The sequence below is a fragment of the Sciurus carolinensis genome, chromosome 11, assembly GCF_902686445.1.
Source record: "Sciurus carolinensis chromosome 11, mSciCar1.2, whole genome shotgun sequence".
Classification (NCBI taxonomy): domain Eukaryota; kingdom Metazoa; phylum Chordata; class Mammalia; order Rodentia; family Sciuridae; genus Sciurus; species Sciurus carolinensis.
The window spans coordinates 68265921-68289674 of record NC_062223.1 but is presented as its reverse complement, the minus strand read 5'-3'; the positions used below and the strand labels follow the sequence as shown (position 1 = coordinate 68289674).

At 37.0% G+C, this 23754-nt stretch overlaps 1 protein-coding gene and 1 pseudogene across 4 annotated transcripts in view; both read right to left on the bottom strand.

Moving 5' to 3' along the window:
- The window catches only part of Ric3 (RIC3 acetylcholine receptor chaperone), a 61058-nt gene that overhangs the window by 4712 nt on the left and 32592 nt on the right, over positions 1–23754 (bottom strand). For 2 of the 4 annotated variants that reach the window (XM_047519001.1, XM_047519003.1), the window contains 2 exons: positions 22278–22371; positions 13585–13733 (listed from right to left, as the gene is read on the bottom strand). The exons of 1 other annotated variant lie outside the window; for it this stretch is intronic. In XM_047519001.1, coding sequence (XP_047374957.1) covers positions 13585–13733; positions 22278–22371 — 243 coding nt within the window. The remainder of the gene's footprint in view (positions 1–13584; positions 13734–22277; positions 22372–23754) is intronic. One more of the 4 variants, XM_047519002.1, reaches the window with a different exon arrangement.
- Positions 9988–10989, bottom strand: LOC124958360 (phosphoglycerate kinase 1-like; annotated as a pseudogene).

Sequence of the window (23754 nt, the reverse complement as noted above, 5' to 3'; positions counted from 1 at the left end):
CTACCAGTGATGTAAAAACTGTCCATCCTCTCACATCCTCACAAGCACTGACAGTAGTATAAAAATTTGCCAATGCAATCTTTATTCCCAGGATTAACTTACTGTAAACAGAATGCTAGGTAAAATGAAGCTTAACAATTCATATGGTCTAGGATGGTTGCCCCCTCCAAAACTCATGTTGAAATTTAATCCCCAAAGTCATATTAATGGTATTTGGAGGCGAGGTCTTTGGGAAATAACTAGAATTAAATGAGGTCCTGAGGCAGGGTCTCAATGACAGCACTAATGGCTTTATAAGAAGAGTAAACAAACTTACTCTGTCTCACCATGTGATACCCCTGACAACATGTCAGACCCAGCAGAAGGCCTTCACCAGATGTCAAGCAGATGCTGATACCATGAGCATAAACCTCTTTATCAATTACCCAGCCTGTGGTATTAGGTTATAGCAACAAAAAATGGACTACAACAGCTAGACAAGGCCTTTACCACCTGCTTGGTTGGTCAAGGGCAGGGCTAGGGAAGCCTGCTTGCTAATTAGGTCTCAGCCACTAAATGCTTAGGAGAAGTCTAATTGCTGGTATGTCTTTTCCTTCGGCTTACACTTAGAATGAAGCTTACATTTGAATTTCCATGACTATGGTTTAAGAGGGAAGACTCAGGCTCCAAGCACAGTCCAACTACCCAGGTCTAGGCCAGGGCCTGTAATTCCACCCATTAGGCTAGCCCTGGTATTTCCATGGTTCAAAAGACCCAGGATCCAGGCCCATCCCAACATACCCTAGTGCTGGACCAGTCCCTTCAACACTAGACTCCAGGATCACTTCTGTGGACCTAGGCTCTAGGTCAGCCCTTGCAACGCCAGGATGCAGGTCAGCCCTCATGGCCCTAGTTTTCGTGCTTACTTCTGCATATATTCAGGCTCCAAAACTGCCCAGCACCAATCCAGGCACTGCAGACCCAGACTCTAGGTTTATTCCTATAGGACCAAGCACCAGGCCCATCTTACCACCTGGCTATCTTCTGCAGACTCAGTCTCAAAGACTACTCTAGCCCCAGATCAGCCACTTAGACCTAAGCTTCAGGCCAGTCCACCATAGATATTGATTCCAGGCCCATCCCTGAGAACTCATTCAGTGAGTTGATGTCTGTAGATTCTGGTTCCAGGCCCAACTTCAAAGACTCAGCATCAGACCAGTCAGCCTAAAGACTCCATCAGCAAGCCCAGCTATGGACCATGACGAATGGCCTGTACAAGATCTCTGGATGGGGTACCTGGTGAATGGCTTCCCCAGAAAACGCCAGTACACAAAGATTGGAATAAGTCTCTGCTTCTTCAAATGTGCAGACTAACATACGGACATAAAGATCAAGAATAATCAGGAAAATATGTCACCACAAAATCAACAAAATAAAACATTAGTAACAGACCCTAGGGCTGGGGTAGTGGCTCAGTGGTAGAGCACTCACCTAACACATGTGAGGCCCTGCGTTCGATCCTCAGTACCACATACAAATAAAATAAAATAAAGGTATTATGTCCACCTACAACTAAAAATTAAAAAAAATAATAAAAAATAAAACAGACCCCAAGAGATGGAGGTATACAAACTACCTGACAAAGAATTCAAAATAGTAAATAGTCATGTGTTGTTCAAAGATGGAAATACAGTCTGAGAAATATGTCATTTGGCAACTTCAGTGCTGTGCAAACATCATAGAGTGTACTAACAGAAACCTAGGTGGTCTAGGTGTTTTTCAAGTTGAAAGAAAACAGTATTAATGAGTTACACAGAAACTATTACCAAAGTATAAAAGTAACTTGTAAAAAAGTAAGTACAAAAATTCAGAACACTGTTACTGTACTGATTTTGTTTAATCATATCTTTAATATGATGGTTAAAAGACAAAACCATTATATATGATCTTAGCCAAAAGGACAAAAAGCAAAAGGACAAAACTATTAAAAATAATAACAGTTAAAATAATTTGTTAAGGGATATACAATATAAAAACAAGTAAATTGTGACATCAAAAACATAATATTGGGAGTGGAGTATAGATTTGTTTTACATAATCCAAGTTGTTATCAGCTTAAAATAGCCTGTTTTCAGTAAGCCTCATGATAACCACAAAGCAGAAACCTAAAAACCTATGATACAAAAATGGTAAAAAGGAATCCAAATATGCCACTAGGAAAAAAAGTATCATCTAACTAAAGAAAGACAGCAAAAAGAAAAAAAGGAACGAAGGGCCTACAAAACTAACAAAATGACAGTAGTAAGTCTTTACCTACCAATTATTACATTAAACATAAAGGGGTTAAATTCTCTAATTGACAGAACAGCTGATTTAAAAAATAAAAAGATCCAATTACACGCTGCCTACATAAAACATCACCTTTAAAAACACACAGATTGAAAGTGAAAGAATGGAAAAAGACATATCTGGGAACCAAAAAATGGCAGCAGTAGTTATATTTAGATAAAACAGATGTCAAGTTAAAAACAAGAAAAAGAAGGTCATTAGATAATGACAAAGGGTCAATTCATCAAGGAGACATAGTAATGTAAAAATGGATAAATTCCCAGGTATATACAACCTACCAAGACTGAATTAGGAAGAAACAGAAAATCTGAATGGACTAATAATTGTGAGAAGCCATCCATGACTAGCAGAATCAGGTGGCTAAGCCATGGGACACAGAAGTCTGACTCCCAGGAACTGGCAGTCATGGGAGACTATTTCAGATAGCCTGGGGTATGTGACTCTGCCCAGTGGCTCACAGCCTGAGGAAATGCTAATTCTACTAGGATGACTTGCTAATGCAAATGGCTTCCTTAACTCTACCTCATCCTGTTCCTCACAGAAGAAGCCCCTCCAGGTTTCCCTTTACTATAAATAAAGGGTAGGTGGGCTCTTCCATGTTGTTGGAAGCCAGATCTTAGCATGGCTCAATCCGTCACACCCCTTCGGTTTAAAAAGATAATTGTCTCCTGTGTTTATTCTATTGAATAAGTTTCTTAGCGATTTATCTACAGCTGGCACCTTCCTCCAACAGAAACCCTTTCCCTCACCCACCATGGACAAGGCAGAACCCGCTACAAATAATAAGTAAGAAGATTGAATCAGTTAATTAAAAAGTCTCTCAACAAGAAAAGCCCAGAACCCAACAGCTTCATGGCTGCTTTCTACCAAACATTTAAAGTAGAACTAATAGCAATCCTCAAAATCTTCTAAAAAACTGAAGAGGAGGGAAAACTTCTAAACCTATTTTACAAGGCCAGCATTACCTGGATACCAGAGTCAGGCAAGGAGCTCATGCTTCCTGATTAAAGAAACTATTAAAAAGTTATAGTAATCAAAAGAGCGTAGTAATGGTATAAAAACATGCAAACACCAATGTAACACAATAGACCAGAAATAAATCCACACATCTATGGTCTAAAGATTTTTGACAAAAATGCCAAAAATACACAATGGATAAATAATCTCTTCAATAAATGATGCAAAAGAAATTGGATATATTCACATGCAAAAGAATGAAATCCAACCTTCATCTCATATCATATGCAAAAATCAACTCAAAATGGATCAAATTTTAAATATAAGACCTGAAAACATAAAACTATTAGGACTAAACAGGGAAAAAGTTACATGATACTGGTCTGGGCAATGATATTTCTGGATATGACCTCAAAAGCCTAGGCAATGATATCAAATTCAAAAGCTTCTGCAGAATGAAGTAAACAACACAGTGAAGATAACCTACAAACAGAAAAAAATATATGCAAACCATATATCTAATAATGGATTGATTTCCAAAATTTATAAGGAACTCAAACAATCCAGGCCTGAAAATAACCCAACTATAAAATGGGTAAAATATTTAAACAGATAATTCTCACAAGACATGCAAATATGTCCAACAGATATAACAGAAAAAAAGTCCAACATTACTAAGCACTGGTAAAATACAACAGCTATTAAAATATGTCTCAGATGGTTTAAGAAGAAAATATGAACAGATGAGGAATGAAATGAAAGATATGAAAAAGATCCAAACGGAACTTCTAGAGAAAACAATCCAATATTAGGATTAAAAATACATAGTATAGGATTAACCACAGATTAGAACACTACAGAAGGAAAGAGCAATAAACTGGAAGATACAAGAGAAACTATTCAAATTACACATGGTGAGTAAAAATGACAAAAACAAATGAACAGACCATATATGACCTGTGGGGAAATACCAAACATATGTGTGTACAACTGGAGAGCCAGAAGAAGAGAGAAAGGGACAGACTACTAATGAAATCATGGACAAAAAACTGATCATGGATCTAACTTTCCACTGAGAAACTAGAAAAAGAATAGCATATTAAACCCCAAGAGGCAGAAGGAAGAAAGAGAAGACAACGAAATAGTAAACAGAAAAAAAAAAACAAAAAACAAAAAAAAAAACCACATGAAACCACAAGATAGTTCTTTGAAAAGATCAACAAAGTTGATAAACCACTGGCCAGTCTGATCAGGAAAAGAAATGAGTAAAAGAACAGATTACCAATATAAGAACAGAACAGTATACATCCCTATAGATACTACATACGTTAAATGGATAATAAGGAACTATTACAAACAACTTTATCATAACAAATTTGACAACTTGGATGAAATATGTAAATGCCTTGAAAGATACAAACTATTGAAATCCATTCAAGAAGACAGATTACCTGAATAGCACTATTTCTATTAAAGAAATTCAATTCATAGTTAGAAGTTTTCCCATAAAGAAAACTCCTGACCTTGATAGCATCATTGGAGAATTCCAACTAATGTTTTATGGAAGAAATAATGGTACTTTACACAAACTCTTCTGGAAAACAGAATATATCCCAATCCATTTTAAAAGGCCACCATTATCCTGAAATAAAGACCAATGACATTATAGGAAAAGGAAATCACTAATAAATAGCCCTCATAAACACAGGCACTAAAAGAAAAAAATCTTTGCCTATTGAATCTAGCAATTTACATCATCACAACAAAGTAGCATTTATCACAGGAATGCAAAATTTTTAACATTTAAAAATCAGTGTAGGGGTTGGGGACTTCATTTCCCAAAACCATACCCAATATTTTTTAAAAAAAGTTAATGTAATGCACTGCATTAACTGACAAAAACTATGATTATCTCAGTTAATTTTTTAAAAAATTCTCAAAAATTCAAACAAGTTTATGTTTAATAGCTCTCAGAAAAGTGAGATCAGAAAGTAGCTTCCTTGACCTGAAAAGGAGTATATAAGGAGAATATGAGTGCTTTTCCCAGATACCAGAAAGCAAGGATATTTGCTCTTAACATTTCTATTCAGCATTATGCAATAAGGCAAGAAAATAAATAGGAGTTAAAAAGGAAATGAAACTGTCTTTATTCATAGACAATTTGATCATCCACACAGAAAATCCTAAAGAATCTAATCTTAAGAAGACTGTATATAAATTTTAAAGCCATTAGAATTAGTGCATTTAGCAAGGTCACAGGATAAAAGGTCAGAACACAAAAATCAATTGTATTTCTAATGTTCTAGTAGCAATAAGCAATTAAAATTTTAAAAATACCACTGATGATAGAACTACTTAGGGACAAATTTATAAAGCATGTGTAAGACCTATACCCTGGAAAAAAAGACCTATGTACCAAAAACTTCAAACATTGCTGAGGGAAATCTTTCAAGATTTAAACAAAGAGATAACAAGCTCACAGACTGAAGATTTAATATGGTTACAGTATCAATTCTTACAAATTGATCTAGGCAGATCCAAGATGGTGCACTAGAGGGGGGTTGCATTCCTTGTTGCTCCATAACTGGATTCAAGCAGAGGAATCTCTGTTTCTCTGTAAGGCAGTCATCACTGCCCACGGATCCCTTGCTTTTTACCCCATTCATTCACCTCGTTCACCCACCATCTGCCAGCATATTGCCTGTTTTTTGAGTGCGAATAGGTCACTAATTGCCACCTATAATTAGCCATTTCCCATTTACCTGCCTCTTGACTGCCCATTGCCCACCTTTCACCTACCCATCGCCCACTGCCTGATATCCACCTGCCAATCGTTAGCCTGCAAACCGCCCGAAAACAGCCAGAAGATCACTAGCTGCCCACTGTTGCCTGGAAGTCCATTGTCAAAGTAGGTTTGGTTAAAACTGGCTGCTGCCATTTTGGGACAACAGCCAGGACCTACAGGAGAGGTAATAGAAGCCTTCAGGGACACTATAAGACTATAGGGTAGAATTTGTATTGACTCATCTCTACACCACTAGATGGGAAGACACACAAACAACATGAAAAAGCAAGAGAACAAAGTGCCTCAAACAAACCGATATGTTCCAACAACAGAATCCATAGGCAACACAGTAGAAGAAATGTCAGTGAAGGACATAGATAGCTCAGTTGGTAGAGTGCTTGCCTCACAAGCAAAAGGCCCTGGGTTCAATCCCAGCACTGCAAAAAAAAAAAAAAGAAGATGAAGAAATTAAAAAAAAAATACAGGTAAATGAGAACACCAATATGACATATCAAAATCTCTGAGATGCTATGAAGGCAGTGCTAAGAGGAAAGTTCATTGCACTGTGTTCATACATTAAAAGAATCGTTGACAAGTAAATGACCTAACATTACCTCTCAAAGCACTAGAAAAAGAACAAATCAACACCAAAAGCAGAAGACAAGAAATTAATTAAAATCAGAAGTGAAATCAATGAAATTGAAAAAAAGAAACAATTCAAAAACTTGACAACATACAAAGTTGGTTCTTTGAAAAAGTAAATAAAATTGATAAACCCTTAGCCACACTAAGAAAGAGAAAGAGAAAGAACAATTACTAAAATTCGTGATGAAAAAGGAAATAGCATGACAGATATTACTGAAATACAGAAGATAATTAGAAACTATTTTGAAAATTTATTCTCAAATAAAATAGAAAAACTTGAAGACATCAACAGATTTACCCAAACTGATGCGGGAGGACATACACAATTTAAACAGATCAATTTCAAGCAATGAAATAGAAGACACCATCAGAAGCCTACCAACCAAGAGAAGCCCAAACCTACCAACCAAGAGAAGCCCAGGCCTACACGGATTCTTAGCCAAGTTCTACGAGACCTTTAAAGAAGACTTAACACCAATACTCCTCAAATTATTCCATGAAATAAAAAAGGAGGGAACCTTTCCAAACTCATTCTATGAATCTAGTATCACCCTCATACCAAAACCAGACAAAGACACATCAAGGAAAGAAAATTTCAGACAAATATCTACCATGAACATAGACACAAAAATTCTCAATAAAATTCTAGCAAATCACATACAACAACATATTTAAAAGATATGCACCATGATCAAGTGGGGTTCATCACTGGAATGCAAGGTTGGTTCAACATATGGAAATCAATAAATGTAACACATCACATGAAAAGATCTAAAGACAGAAATCACATGATTATCTCAGTAGATGCAGAGAAAGCATTTGACAAAATACAGCACCTCTTCATGTTCCAAACACCAGAAAAACTAGGGATAGTAGGAGCATACCTCAACATTGTAAAAGCTATCTATGCTAAGCCCATGGCCAACATCATTCTAAATGGAGAAAAATTGAAAGCATTCCCCCTAAAAACTGGAAGAAGACAGGGACGCCCTCTTTCTCCATTTCTATTCGACATCGCCCTTGAAACCCTAGCCAGAGCAATGAGACAGATGAAAGAAATTAAAGGGATATGAATAGGAAAAGAAGAACTCAAACTATCACTATTTGTTGATGACAAGATTCTATATTTAGAAGGTCCAAAAAATTCCACCAGAAAACTTCTAGAACTCATAAATGAATTCAGCAAAGTAGCAAGATATAAAATCAAATTGATCTAAAGATTCAGTATCAATCAAAATCCCATCAGACTTTGTCATAAAACAACTTTGATAAATTCATGTGAAAATGTGAAAAACTCAGAATAGCCAAAATAATTTTGGAACTATAATTTCCAAACCTATTACCTGATTTCAGGAGTTAGTATAAAGATACAGTAATAGAGGCATTGTGATATTGCTATAAGACAAGACACAGAGATCACTAGAACAGAATAAAATCCAGAATAGACATACATACACATGGTCAACTGATTTTCAACCAATGTGCCAAAGTAACTAAATGTATCAAATGAAACTGAATAACTGATACTTATATGTAAAAAATAAAACTGATACTTCATACCATCTATAAAAATTAACTCAAAAGAGATCATAAGCCTAAGTATAAAAGCTAAAATCATAAAATTTCTAGAAGAAAACATAAAAGTCAGACAAATATTGGGTTGGGCAAAGATTTGTTAAATATAACATACCAAAAAATGTGAATTATTTAAAAAAGATAAACTGAACTTCATCAAAATTAAAATCTTCTTTTTTAAAAAAAACTTTTGTTTTCATTTTACCATGAACCTTATGTGCTAGATAGGCATTGAGTAGTTCCAAAGAATAAGTTACAGAGATCAAAATCAAAGGGAGGAAAAAATCTATATACATTAAAAACAAATACCTTAATGAAAAGTATTTCTCCTCATCACAAAACCAGGTATCAACATGCAAACCTATTTTCTCTTTCAAGTATGAAAACCAGTCATTTACTTCTTTTTGCCAACAACATAAAAGTCTTTTTTTTTGTTTTGCTTTTATGACACACACTAAACATTTTTAGAAAAAAGTTTTTAGTTGTAGATGAACAGAATATCTTTATTTATTTTATGTGGTGCTGAGGATCGAACCCAGTGCCTCCACTGAGCTATAACTCCAGTCCTTGATATCCTCTTTATTAGGTATTTACAAGTTTCTATAAATTAATGCCTTTAAATGTCTTTACTCCGAACATAATTGATCTCTGAAAATTCTGTTTATATTTATCTCCAGAAACTATTTTCTTTTTTTATTTGTTCTTTTTATATGACAGTAGAGTGTATTTTGACAAATTATACATACATAGAGGATAACTTATTCTAATTAGGATCCCATTCTTGTGCTTTTACATGATGTGGAGTTTCACTGGTTGTGTATTCATATACAGAACATAATAAAGTTATGTCTGATTCATTCTACTATGTCTTTCCTATTCCCATCCCCTCCATATTCCCTTCATTCCCCTTTGTATAATCCACTGAACTTTTATTCTTCCCTCCCACCCATTATTGTGTGTTAACATCCACATATCAGTGAGAACATTTAGCCTTTGGTTTTTTGGGACTGACTTATTTCCCTTAGTCTCTAGTTCCATCCATTTACCTGCAAATGCCATAATATCATTCTTATTTATGGCTGAGTAATCATTCATTGTGTATACACCACATTTTCTTTATTCAATCATCTGCTGAAGGGCACCTAGGCTGGTTCCATTGCTTAGCTATCGTGAATCGAGCTGCTATAAACAGACGTGGCTGTGTCACTGTAGTCTGATTTTAAGTTCTTTGGGCATATGATGAGCAGTGGATAACTGGGTCAAATGGTGGTTCCAATCCAAGTTTTCTGAGGTTTCTCCATACTGCTTTACAGAGTGGTTGCACAAATTTGCAGTCCCACCAACAATGCAGAAGTGCACCTTTTCCTCCACATTCTCACCAATATTTATTGTTACTTGTATTCTTGAAAATTGCCATTCTGATTGGAGTGAGATGGAATCTCAGTGTAGTTTTAATTTGCATTTGTCTAATTGCTAGAGATATTGAATAGTTTTTCATATATCTGTTGACTATTTGTACTTTTCATTCTGTGAAGTGCCTATTCAGTTCCTTTGCCCATTTATTTTTTTCCAGTTTCAAAGGACACTTTTATTGATTACTTAATAGATCATCAATTGCTTCTCCCTAAAACTGAAATTTCATCTTGTTTCCATGCTAAGTAGTGAACAAGTTAATCAAAATAAGCTATGTCAAAAAGAAAACTAAGCTAACACAGTTCACTTGGTTTTAACAGGCAAAATATAAATAGATGCACTCTAGAATGCACGATGGTTTAGTCACTAAGAAATTTAAGTGGGATCTTGAAGAATATAGGCAAATCCAGGGTGCAGTACAGATGAGCTGAGATGCTGTGCAACTGTTTAAGGGTTCCTGGTGCTACATCTCTTGGCCACTAGCTGAATCTTGATGTGGGGGGAAGTTAGCTAATGCCAATGCTAAGATGACATAGGGACTGTGCACAGGAACCAAAAGGCAGGAAAGTACTAAACATTGCTGAGAGCATCCACCCTGGGAAGGACTTTACCTTCCAGGAGCTCCAAACTAGCACCACCACCAGTGCTCACATGGCTGACTTTATCCTCTGTGTTCCATTTGGCACAGCAAGTGGCCGTGTCTCCACCACCTATGATGGTTATGCAGCACCTGGAAGTAGCTTTCACCCCCTCATCCATGAGTGCTTTGGTTCCCCGGGCAAAAGCTTCCCATTCAAAAACACCCACAGGTCCATTCCATACAATTTGCTTAGCCTGACTGACAGCCTCAACATACTTCTTGCTGCTCTCAGGACCCCAGTCCAAGCCCATCCAGCCAGCAGGTATGCCAGAGGCCACAGTGGCTTGGCTAGTCTTGGCATTCTCATCAAATTTGTCAGCAGTGACAAAATCAACAGGCAAAGTAATCTTCATACCATTATCTCAGCTTTGGACATAAGGTCTTTGACAATCTTGGATCCCTCTTCATCAAACAGAGAAGTGCCAATCTCCATGCTGCTGAGCACCTTAAGGAAGGTAAAAGCCATTCCACCACCAATAATCATCTCATTGACTTTGTCCAGTGTATTACTGATCAGTTGGATCTTATCTGCAACTTTAGCTCCACCTAGGATGGCCAGGAAAGATTGCTCTGGGATCTCCAAGGCCTTGGCAAAATAGTTCAGCTCCTTCATCAAAAAATCACCAGTCAAAAACTGGAAAGCCATATGCAACAGAATGAAACTAAACCCCTATCTCTCAGCCTGCAGAAAAATCAACTCAAAATGGACCAAGGACCTTGGAATCAGACCAGAGACCCTGCATCTTTTTTTTTTTTTTTTTTTTTTTTTTTGTGGTGCTGGGGATTGAATCCAGGGCCTTATGCTTGCAAGGCAAGCATTCTACCAACTGAGCTATATCCCCAGCCCGAGACCCTGCATCTTATAGAAGAAAAAGTAGGTCCAAATCTTCAACTTGTTGGTTTAGTCCTTAACAGAACTCCCACAGCACAAGAAATAAAAGCAAGAATCAATAACTGGGATACATTCAAACTAAATAGCTTTCTCTCAGCAAAGGAAACCATCAGCAATGCAAAGAGAGAGCCTACAGAGTGGGAGAAAATCTTTGCCACTCATACTTCAGATAGAGCACTAATTTCCAGAATATATAAAGAACTCAAAAAACTCTACACGAAGAATACAAATAACCCAATCAACAAATGGGCTAAGGATATGAACAGACAATTCACAGAAGAAGATCTACAAGCAATCAACAAACATATGAAAAAATGTTCACCATCTTTAGTAATAAGAGAAATGCAAATTAAAACTACCCTAAGATTCCATCTCACCCCAATTAGAATGGCGATTATCAAGAATACAAGCAACAATAGGTGTTGGAGAGGATGTGGGGAAAAAGGTACACTCATACACTGCTGGTGGGAAGCAGTGTGGAGATTCCTTAGAAAACTTGGAATGGACCCACCATTTGACCCAGCTATCCCACTCCTCAGCCTATACCCAAAGGACTTAAAATCAGCATACTACAGTGATGCAGCCACATCAATGTTCATAGCTGCTCAATTCAAAATAGCCAGATTGTGGAAACAACCTAGATGTCCTTCAATTGATGAATGGATAAAGAAACTGTGGTGTATATATATATATACACAATGGAATATTACTCAGCCATAAAGAATAATAAAATTATGGCATTTGCAGGCAAATGGATGAAACTGGAGAATATCATGCTAAGTGAGGTAAGCCAATCTCAAAAAACCAAAGGACGAATGATCTCACTGATAAGCGGATGATGACACATAATGGGAGGTAGGGGGGCAAGAATGGAGGAAGGAGGGACTGTATAGAGGGAAAAAGGGGGTGGGAGGGATGAGGGGGAAGGAAAGAATAACAGAATGAATCAAACATCATTACCCTATGTAAATGTATGATTACGCAAATGGTATGTTGTTACTCCATGTACAAACAGAAACAAGATGTATCCCATTTGTTTATAATAAAAATAAATTTTTAAAAAATGGCAAACAATTGGAATTAACACCTCATCAAAGATATACAGATGGCAAATGAGTACATGAAAAAATGTTCAACATCATTAGTCAATGGAGAGATGCAAATTAAATGCACAACTGAGATACCACTACACACTCACTAGAATGGTTAAAATTAAAAAGACTGATAATAACACAAGTTAGCAAAGATATGGAGTAAATGAAATTTTCATACATTGCTGGTGAGAAGGAAAAATGTTAGAGCCACTTTGGAAAGCAAGTTGACAGCTCTAATGAAGCCAAACAAACACTTACCACAAACCCTAAGTGTATACCAAAAAGAAATACCAATTTATAGCCAGACAAAGCCATATAACATTTTGTAACAACTTACTTTATAATAGGTCAAAGCTAAAAACAATCCAAGCAGTCCTCAACTGGAGAAGGAATGAACAAATTATGGTATGTCCACATAATAGAACACAATTTAGCAATAAAAAAATAGAAAAGTACAGATATACTCAATAACACACATGAATCTAAAAAGCATTTGCTAAATCAAAGAAGCCAGAAGCCAAAAAGCATAAAAAGTATGTTCCACTTATATTATACAAGCAAGACAACAGAAAGAAAGTAGTTCAACTTTTGCAAGAGGCAGGAGAAGGAAACTTTCTAGGATGATGGAACTGCCCTATCCTGTGGAGAGTGCATGAGCCCCAGTTATCAGTTGATCCTGTAATGTAGGCAAAAGCCAAGCCTGGGAAGCATTCCTTGCCAAAAAGTGAGGATGTGAACAGCCTTGATACCCAGCTCTGACACTAATAGTTATCAGACGTTCCAGTACAGTGGGTTTCTGAGTACAAAAATGTTTCTAGCTCTGTAACTTTTAGTGCATTATAAGAAGCCTCTTGATAGCTCACAAGCCTTGAACAATTTACAATGCCCCTATAGTTAAACTTTCTAATTACCAGATCCGACATAATAAATTTGCAAAGCTAGTTCTAGGTCACTGTTCTTCTATCAGACAGCACTGTCTCACCTGGTCCCAGCTTTACTTAAAAATGTCTCTTTTTCTTAATCTCCTGTCACCCCTACTCAAGATTCTTTGTTTATGCTGCACAAGTTGCAGCACTATACCAAGATTGTGGTATGTTTACACAACTAAATACACTTGTTAAAACTCATCCAACTGTACATTTAAGATTACTAAAAGTACTGTATTATACCTTAATAATAGAATTGACTTTAAAAAACTTGTAAGATCTCTTTTCTGGGTTGACAGTTAATGAAGAAATGAAAAGACATCCTTTACCTTCCCAGTCCTCCATGTAAGGGGCTTCCTCAGCTTCTTTCTCTGGAGTGGGTCTGTCAATGAACTTTCCTTCTTTCATGACCCTGGTGATTTCTCGGAGCTGATGCAGCAATCTTTTCTCTTGGTCAGAAGTCACAGACTGTACTCTGCTTAGAAAATATCAGACAATACAGCCATTTAGCAGTAAATACTCCATGGCAATGGGCAGAAACATCATTTATGATCTCTTTGGATCCTAAAACTGCACAGTCAAGAACTAATGTCAGTTCAACATTATTATCTTAAAAATGGGAAAACTAAGGACCAGAATAGATTAAGGGATTGCTCAAGGTCCCACAATGGGTTAATGTCAATACTGGGGATAAAACCCCAGATGTTTAAGTCTTTAGTTCAGTGTTCTTTCAGTATAATTTACAGCCTTGATTCCCTAATCCTAGTAATTTTACTGTTATTCTCACATTTACTCCATTTACTACAGCCACTTTTCTCTGAGAAAAGGTCATCAAAGACAAACATTCTAGGCCATTAGTCATAACCAGGGAAAAATATACTACTAGAACTGCTGGGTTAAATCTACTCTTACAGGAATAAGGATATAAAAATTCAGAGCTGGATAATTCTGACTATTCAATTGTCCAGATTAGAGAAATCAGGGAAATTAAGGTCCATAAAATAGAAATGATTTATTATTCATAGAGTTAGTAAATGATAGCACTATAACCAAAATTAATATGACTTCCGATAGCATTCTGTGTGTGTGTTGCTGAGGATCAAACTCAGGGCCTTACACAGGCTAGCCAAGTGCTCTACCATCTTCTGTGCAATTCTTGAAACACAATGCTCAAGTACCACAGTTCAGAAAACCTGATTTGAGTCTCAACTTGGTTGTGTGCCTCTAAATAAATATTTGCAAAGATAATATGAAGCTCAAAAATAATAGTATGATCAGTGTCTTTGAGAAGAAAGCACTGCATCACATGTAAAGACAGACAAGACAGAAAACTATCTGTTTGAGGCCAGTTTTATCTAGTGGCAGGATTTAAGAGAGGCTACTTATTTTCTCCTTGAAATCTGAAGCGTTCCCAAATTCAAATAATACTCTGTGTAATTAACATAATAATGTCTGTGGAGGTGCCCTTTGTTCTTCTCACTAGTCAGTTCTGGGTCTACATTCCTGTTTTATGGTCAGCCTAACAAATTTTAGCCTTAATGACTAATAGGGAAAAGGAAAAAAGAGTTTCTCCTTCCATTCAACATTAATTAAGATAGTAACTGAGGAAAATGAAGATGGAATATTTCTAACAATCTCAGTGGGAGGAAAATAAAAACGCCACAATTTCCACTCCTTCCACACCAAATGGTTTCAAAGTCATGAACTGAAGAACCTATCTATTCTACTTTCACCTAGGATCTTAGAGGGCCTCTATTCATCAGTGCAGGAGTCCTAACGCACCAACTAAACCTGTGCCCCACACACCCACTAACTCTTAATGTTGAAACAATCCACTCTGTAAAAGTAGTCAGGGGTAGACCAGAAGAGCCTACCTCTCAAAGTTCTGACCTGCAGGATTCACAGGCTACTTCTCTGGACTATATGAAGAGTATTCTGATGTTTACTAAATAAAACAATCTTGAGTCTCTGCTTCCTAACTCATGGAACATTAGAAGTCCTTAAATAAAAAAGGATGGCTAGGCTCAGAAAAATAGGAACAGACAAACATTCCAAATAAAGCCATCCTCTTAAATGTATTAGTCAATTAACTATGGTCCACATTATGATATCTTGTGAATTTTCTACAATGAATGTTTTCATGGATTCCTTATTGCCTCAATTTGATTTGATAGTCTTGGAGGGCACTAATGATATGTTCATGACAGGATAGGCAAAGTGCCACAATCATTTTAAGTGCTTAATAAATACCTGTTAACAGTTTGACTGGTTCCCAAATCCTCACCATCTGTTTTCTTCCACCTCCCTGAAATCTGGCTTCCATTCCATTATTTCACCAAAACTTAAAAAATCATCAATGACCACTTCTAAGCCCCAGGGTCTCTTTCTCCCAATTCATTCTTTTTGGCTTTTCTATGCTGTGAACCATTCTTCTCCTTGAAACTTCCCCCTTTCTTAGCCACTGAGACATCTGCATTCTTCCCACTTCTTTACCTTTACCTTCTTTTCCTATGGCTTTAATCTTGACTCACCTTTAATCCTTCCACCTAAAAATGGTTTTCTCTGGGACTCAATCTTACAACTCTTACTTATCCGTTATAACCCTGGCCTCAAGAAGATAACCCAATACCCAGAAATAAATCATTACCTCTACACAGAAGATGCCCTAACTCAGGCTGGGGATGTAGCTCAGTGATAAAGTGCTTGCCTAAAACGTGTGCAGACCTGGGTTCAATCCACAGGCCCCCTCCCCGGCACCCCCCACACAAAGCCCTAATCTTACTTTTCATACAAAGATCCATCTTGTAACTATTTCCTGGGATTCCCACTTGGCACCCTTGTCACTACATTACATCTTAAATTAATCTTAAATTCACCCTTAAAAGCCAGGGCCCAACTGGCTCAGGATCACAAGCAACAGAATGAACAGCATCCAGGAGGGGTTAAGTATGGCAGATTTTGAGTTGTTAGAAAAATGAAAGATCATAGGTCGGAGGTAATTTTAACCACAGGAGTCATCAAGTTCTGAACCCAAGAGTTAAGCAAAGAGAAAATGAAATAGATTCTTACAACACTATTCATAGATAGAACAAAAATCAGACCAGCAAGAGACTGCAGTCTACTACAGCAGAGTATGAGAAGCCTCAAGGATTTGGTGATCTCCTCTTTCCCCATGACCTTTGTCTCTTACCCCCAGCAAATGACTTTAAAACCTGAGTCCTTTGTTCTGACCTCACAACCTAAATTCACTACTGCTATTGTAAATAATATCTGGATATTCTGATACCATCTCAACCACATTCAAAGCTGAACTCATGTTCCCTATCTCAAAAACTTATCTTCTTTCTCTTGTGTTTTATCTTGGTTAAAGCCATAATCTTCCTTCCAGTAAAAGCTGAAAATCTTTAATTCATCTTCTTGTCTTTTTTCTCCTTTTCTTCTTTTACCTAGTTAGTAGTTTTCCTTTGGGGACCAACCTCTCTTCCACACATGCTACAAAGGTAAGTAAAACCATTCATCCCCTTATCTCTCCTCTCCTTTTGCCAAGTGGCTATTCATCAGATTCCAGCCTCTCTTGGCTACAGTGATTGACTGAATGACCAAGATCAAGCTGGACCAACTGTACTTTCTCCCGAACTGGCTCTTGAACACAGTGAAGCCTGAATTGAATACTTTTGGCGTTAATATATCCTGTCAGCTAGTCTTTGAAGAGACTGCCTCTTTGTTTCTATTCCCTAAATCCCATGAGCTTCTCTGATCACCACCCTTCCAAAAAACCTGGATATTTAGCTGTTCCTTTGATATTGTAAACAATTTCATATTCTTCCAATAAATTCTTCCAAATTTTTGCTAGCCAGAGTTGGTTGCTTACAACAAGAAATCCTGATACAACCTGCGATTTTTTTCTTCCATGAAATCCCCTTAGTTTGGCCTTTCTTTTCTTTCTGACTGGTCTTTTGCTAGAACTTTTTAAATAACCTTCTAGCATGTAACCACTCTATAGCTCATTATAAGAATAATTTTTCTAAACATAGAAGTTCATGACATTTCTCCTTGATAGTCTTCAGAGGCATCCCACTACAAAGAATAAATTCTAAACTTCTCAGCATACCATACAGAGCCTTGGCATATGGTTCTAGTTTACTTTTCTAGTTCTCTTAATACCTACTCTACCTCTTACCCATTTGCCCCATCCCTAGTATATTCCACCCTCGTTCCTTAGAATACTTGCTATTCCAAAAACTTGCCTTGACTCTCCTATTTTTTCTTCTTGTGATGCCTTCTCCCTCTGAAACATTATTTTCCCAAACTCTGCCTAAAGCAAACCTTCCATACTGTAAGGCTTATTGAAATTCTTCTTCTCCAATTCTCTTCCATAAGACCTTTGGTGGAAAGCAGAATAAGACCCCTCCCAACCCTCCAAAGATGCCCAGGTCCTAAACTCTGGAACCTATGAACATGATACCTTACATGTAAGAGAAATTAAAGTTTTAGATGGAATTTAGTTTGCTAATCAGCTAATTTTATAATAGGGAGATTAACTTGGATTATCTGAGAAGGCACAATGTAATCACAAGAGTCCTTAAAAGTGGAAAGAGGCAGAAGAGGTCAGAATGATATGATGTGAAAAGGTCTGAACCCATTGTTGATACCTTTGAAGATGGAGGAAGGGGGCCAGGAGCCAAGGGGTGTGGACAACTTCCAGAAGCCAAAAAGGGTGAGAAAACAGATTTTGTTTCAAGCCTTTGAAGAGGGAATGCAATCCTGTCAACACCTTGATTTTCACTCAGCATAGGACTTCTAACCTACAGAACCGTTAAGATAATAAATATGTGTTGTTTTAAGCCATTAGGTTTGTGGTAATTTGTTACAGAGGCTAATGCAGGCTCCTATATAGTACCTCTTTTCGATACAGATCTTTACAGAGAAAATAATACATGCCACTAACAACCATACGGGGCTGTTCAGAGCAAAAGAAAAGAGGTTCCAAAGAAGATATTTTTACTGCTGAAGCTTCTCACTTTCAAGTACTTTCTCTAGATTTACCTTCTTCATTTTTTTAAGATGTGTGAACATTGTCAATTTCTAAGGAATACAAACTTGGACAATAAAAATTCTCTGCCCTTTGGAAGTTTACCAGGCATTAGGGAAGATAAAAGTTAAAAGAAAACCAGAAAATAATATAATGCATATAATACCCAGCAAGGCCAGGTGGTGTGGGAACACATGGGAGGAAGAACTAAATTTTGTGGGTTCAGGGAAGGACTCTCAGAAAAAAATAATGTGTCTTTGTTGAGACCTATAAGACAAGCAAGTCATAATAAGTGTGTGGTGGTGATGGGGTAATATCTGAGGCAAAGGAAAAAGTATATGCAAAGTCTCTGAATCAAAGGTGTACAGGTATTTTAGACGATCAAGTGGTTAGGCTGGCAGGAATACAGAGAAAGTGATGGAGAAAGATAAAGCAATAGAGGTATCCAGGTCACTCAGGACTATGTAGGTCATGGAAAAGATTCTGCACTGTTCAAAATCAAAAGGGAGCTACTGAAGGTTTAAAACAAAAATATATCTTTTTGGAAAGCAGAAAGTGACCTGAAGGGAGGGTAAAACTAAAGAAAAAGAAATCACATGAGAAAGTTCAGACCTATGTCAAAAACAAAGCTATCCACTCATTCATTCTTCCTTCCATTTAAACTAATACTTTTTTAGAGCTCATTATGGATCTGCACTAGGCTGTAGAAACTAAGAATGATAATCCTTACCCTCACAGAATCTGTAGTCTTTTGCACAGAGACTTACTAATTAGGAGGAAATGGCAAGACCTGGTAATTAATGAGATATGGAAAGTAAAGGAAAAGGTGGATCAAGCATGATGTCTAATTTCTGCTTTGGGCAACTAAGTAGATGGTGGAGCCATCTGCTGAAATGGGAATATTAAAGGCAGAGTAGGTTTAGCTTGGGGTGGAAAATAAATTCCACTTTTGGACATTTATCCATTCAAGAAATATTTATTATTTGATGAGGCTAAGGATAGGCACCTATAAACAGGTCTGTCCAGTAGAGCTATGAATAAAGAGGTCATAAAGAAAGAAAAGAATCTCAACAGGAAATGACCATGCTTTTATTCTTCTACCATGAAAATAAGGCACAAAGCTTATGTCAAAAAAAGTGAATATCTATTCTTACTCCACAAGTACATACTTAGTTCCTACTATCTGAACATACTGAACAAAACAACATAAGTCTATGCTCAGAGTTTATGTCCTAGCATCCATGCCAGAAATCTACCAACAAGTCTCAACACACTTACTCAACATGTCTATAATGGCTCTTTGTTTTTGCTTCCTCACTGCTTCCTTTGTGCCATATCATGTTTCTAATAGGTGAATTATTAGAATTGGGGCACTACTCTAGTAAAGAAATTTTGCTGATCCTAAGGACAGAAATGAGGACTTCTGGTTCCTAGATCCTTTCCTTATTCTGTATTCCTGAGTTGAATGCTATCCTTAATATGAGAGATAACAGCATAATACTGACTTCCAGGGGTGGGGGGGCTCATTAAGTTTGTGTACAAACTTACACCACTTACAGGTAAAAGCTGTGTGAAAAGTTTTATTAGACAATATTAAAAACATTTCCCATATTTCTATTCTTACATAAACATATATAAGATAAAGTTTTAGGCATATTTCTCAAATTCCAAGCCAGCATCTCACAGTTATAAATGAACAATATTAAAGGACTATGAACCATATAAAAGGACTTAGGAGGCTATAAATGAACATATCTTCTTTGTCTTAAATCTTCTCCTTGATCCCCAGAAGTCTGGAGATGTGATAAATCCTGACCTGATAGAAAAAAATACTGGAGTATTTTTGGCTCTTCACAAAGAAGCACAGACTTAGAACAAATGCCACAGAAACAGAGGTTAAAAGACATAAACTATAAGAAGGAAAGCAATGTAGAAACACAGACTTCCTAGCCATTACAGTTTTGAGTGTGGGAAATCCTAAAGGGCCTACTTGTAAGGATAAAAAGTGTTGGACTAAGAAGGGTCAAAGAGAAAGACAAATCTTATGGACTAGAAAATCAGAGATTTAGGAAGGGTCAGGAGCCATGCTCTCTTTCATGGAAGAGCTGCTCCAAAGTTCCTGACAAGTACTGTGGAAAATGTTTTACATAAACTTTCCATTTTGAAAGCAAGAATCAATATGTTTTCAAGGAGTCTATAAGACTTATAAAAAATACAACACTCTGGGATGGGACCTGCAGTCCTAGAAACAATGATATGGTAAAAATCTGGCTGCAGTGCAAGAAGAACTTCCCTAGCTCTGCACATAAAACATGGAGAAGTAATCCTGGCACAAAAAGGGAAGAGAGTAGTTACAGATTACAGTACCACATTCCTGGCTTGGGCTATAGATGGGGTTCATGGGCTGGGTGGTAGAGCATTTCATTTGGACTAAGGGAATCTGAGTACCAGTGAGTAATAGTGAGAAAATATCTTCATGTGGTTTTTACACCAAAGCCCAGGGGGCTAGGTCTCATAAGTGAGGGGTCCTGCCCATAGATATTCACCTATGGTTTTCATGACCCCTAGGTGTGGCTTGGGATTTTCAATGGCCCAGGTAAGGGTATAGTTTTTTTGTTTTTGTTTTTGTTTTCTTTTCGTAGGCATGAGTTCTAGTAAAGCCTGGGTAACTGTGTGTGGAAGCTACAGGGTAAGGACAGAAAAGGTCACAGAAATATAAGTATAATTTATTTTGTCACTTATATAATCATACATTAGATAATGTATATAAAATGGATACCTCACAGTGTGGTCTTTAGTAAGTGCTCAATTAATATCAACTATTATTTATATACTCACACAAATATATTCCATGTATATATGCTACTTTAGAGAATATTCTAGATAGTAACCAACACTGCTTTATGGACCACAAGAAGGTAAAGGCTCCTGGGCCTACATAAAGGCAAGGTTCATTCTCGAAAATATCATATTGGCAGCACTGTAGATATTACAGGGAAATGCCAAGGCAGAAGGCTGCAACCTAAGAATGCCCACTCTTCTATCCAGCCAAAGATGGGGGTCAATGAGTATAAAAAGGGACATGGGGCACTAGTATCATCAAGAATGACAATTGGGGGGCTGCAGATATAACTTAGGGATAGGATGCTTTCAATCCCCAGTGTATCTACATTCTCCCTGCCCCCAACACACACACAATGAAAAGAGAAGGCAGAACACCAACAATTTCCTGGGGCAAAGACTCCATAGTATGCCCATGAATCTGCAGGAGGGACCTTTTGACACATCATCCTGCATGAGATTCTGCACTTACCCCAAAGGTCTTCCTCCATCCTTGTTAGAAGGCCTAGATGAAACAGAATCTGTCTTTGTCCTTAATCTCACATTCCAGTTTTTCTGCCCTCACCTTCCAATATCCATGTTTTCTTAGTTTTTTGCCACTTTCATCAACCTCTTGCAGTCAGTCACCTTTTCAGATCCTTCACCAGCAAGGTAGCAAGAGGAGTGTGCCTTCTCTCTGGGGCATCCTAAAAGAGCTAGTATAGCTCTTGACATCTATATTACATGTCTAATTCTATGTGGGCATTCAGTCAACACAAACACAAACAAATGCCTCATGTGATGATACTTGCTGTCTTCTCTCATTTGGTCTCAAATAGAAAACACAATATTCAACAATCTGACTGTAATTAAAATTACACTTTTTTTTAGACAGCCAGGAAACTGTCTTTCTTAAAAGTAGGTTATTTCCTCTTTCTGGATTTACTCACATATTTCCTTACCCTGACAATAATTTGTACCACACTAAACTCTTGAAAACAAGTTGCTTGATAGTATGAAAATGGAAATGTTAATTGAGAAAGACCATGTAAATGACAAATAACTTGAAAATTAAACAAAATGAAAATAAGTGGCCCATATATCAAAGAAATGCAAAGTTTTGAATTGATTCTCTCAATAGGAAATTAATCATGTTAGATGAAAACCTACCTCTCCCCATTAGGTCCCACTCTGTTGATTAATTTTTCCATGGCTTCCTCTGTCTCCTTCAGTTTTTCTTGCAGTTGAACAAGCTCAAAATTAGCTGCAAAACAAACATCAATCTAAAAACCATTGATCATATATTCCCTAAGCCCTTTCATGAAAAAGCTAAGCTATCTGATACTATGATAATCCAGGCAGGTTCTGAGACTCAAGGCATCTCTCCAGTTATTATAATCAGTACAAAAAGAGTACAGGGGTCTGGGCACCAAGATCTACAGGATACATGTTTAGTGAGTGGTGAATAAAATCACTCTCTTACACACAGTGATACAGCAGAACAGACTAAAGAAAATACCCAGAAGTGAAAAATATACCCCTACATAGCCACCCAAGAAGAAACACAGAAGATAAATATACATTTGTGATCCAAACAACGTTTGAGGGTGAGATACCAAACCTATAAGGTACTTCCGAAATGGAGTTAAGACATAAAAAGAGCACTATTTTATCTGTAACTAAGGTATAAAAACAAATGTATCTGTAAGAAAATAGTTTAAATATTAGACTTAATTAATAGAAGAACTCTTTTTTTTGCGGGGCGTGGGGAGTACCAGGGATTGAACTCAGGGCCACCACTGGATCACCGAGCCACATCCCCAACCCTATTTTGTATTTTATTTAAAGACAGGGTCTCAGAAAATTGTTTATTAGCACCTCGCTTTTACTGAGGCTGGCTCTGAACTCGCCATCCTTTCGGCTCAGACTTCCAAGCCACTGGAATTACAGGTGTGCACCACTGCGCCCAGCAATAGAAGAACTCTTGAACCAGTGCTGAAACCTCTGTGCCAAAGTTTTCTACCTTGGTTATCTGGGATAATGAGCATGTTGTACTATGTAACCCTGATTCCTGGAAGCAGTTTTCTTAACTAGGGTCAGTAGAGAATACATATATCTATTGAAGAGAAAAAAATAAATCACTCAATCAATATGTGAAATGAACTTTAATGCAGTAGGAAAATAAAATGTTAAATGAAAAACTATTCATTATGTAGGTAATCTAGTTTTTCTATTTTATACTTGAGTACTCTCCTACCCAAATATATTGAGAGGGTCATTATAAATACAATTATTTCACTTTTTGCTTTCTTCTAAGGTGCTGGGGATTCAAACCCGGGCCGATGCACACGCTTGGCAAGCGCTCTACAGGGTGAGCTATTTGCCCACTAATACAATTATTTCAAAAGCCTTTCAATGCTTTTAGAACAAACTCTCATGCATGTAGTTAACATTTGTAAAGTGTCTACACTTTACAAATGCTTATTAGGTTGTTTTTTCTGCATGATTCAAAATTAAAGGATAAGAAGCTGATATCAAACTATTATCATTATTTCAAAACAGCTGCTTTTATGAATTCATTTGATCTACTTCTGTTTCAAATGCACTACGACACAAGATACAGAACTTGTTATTCTTTAAAGAGCAA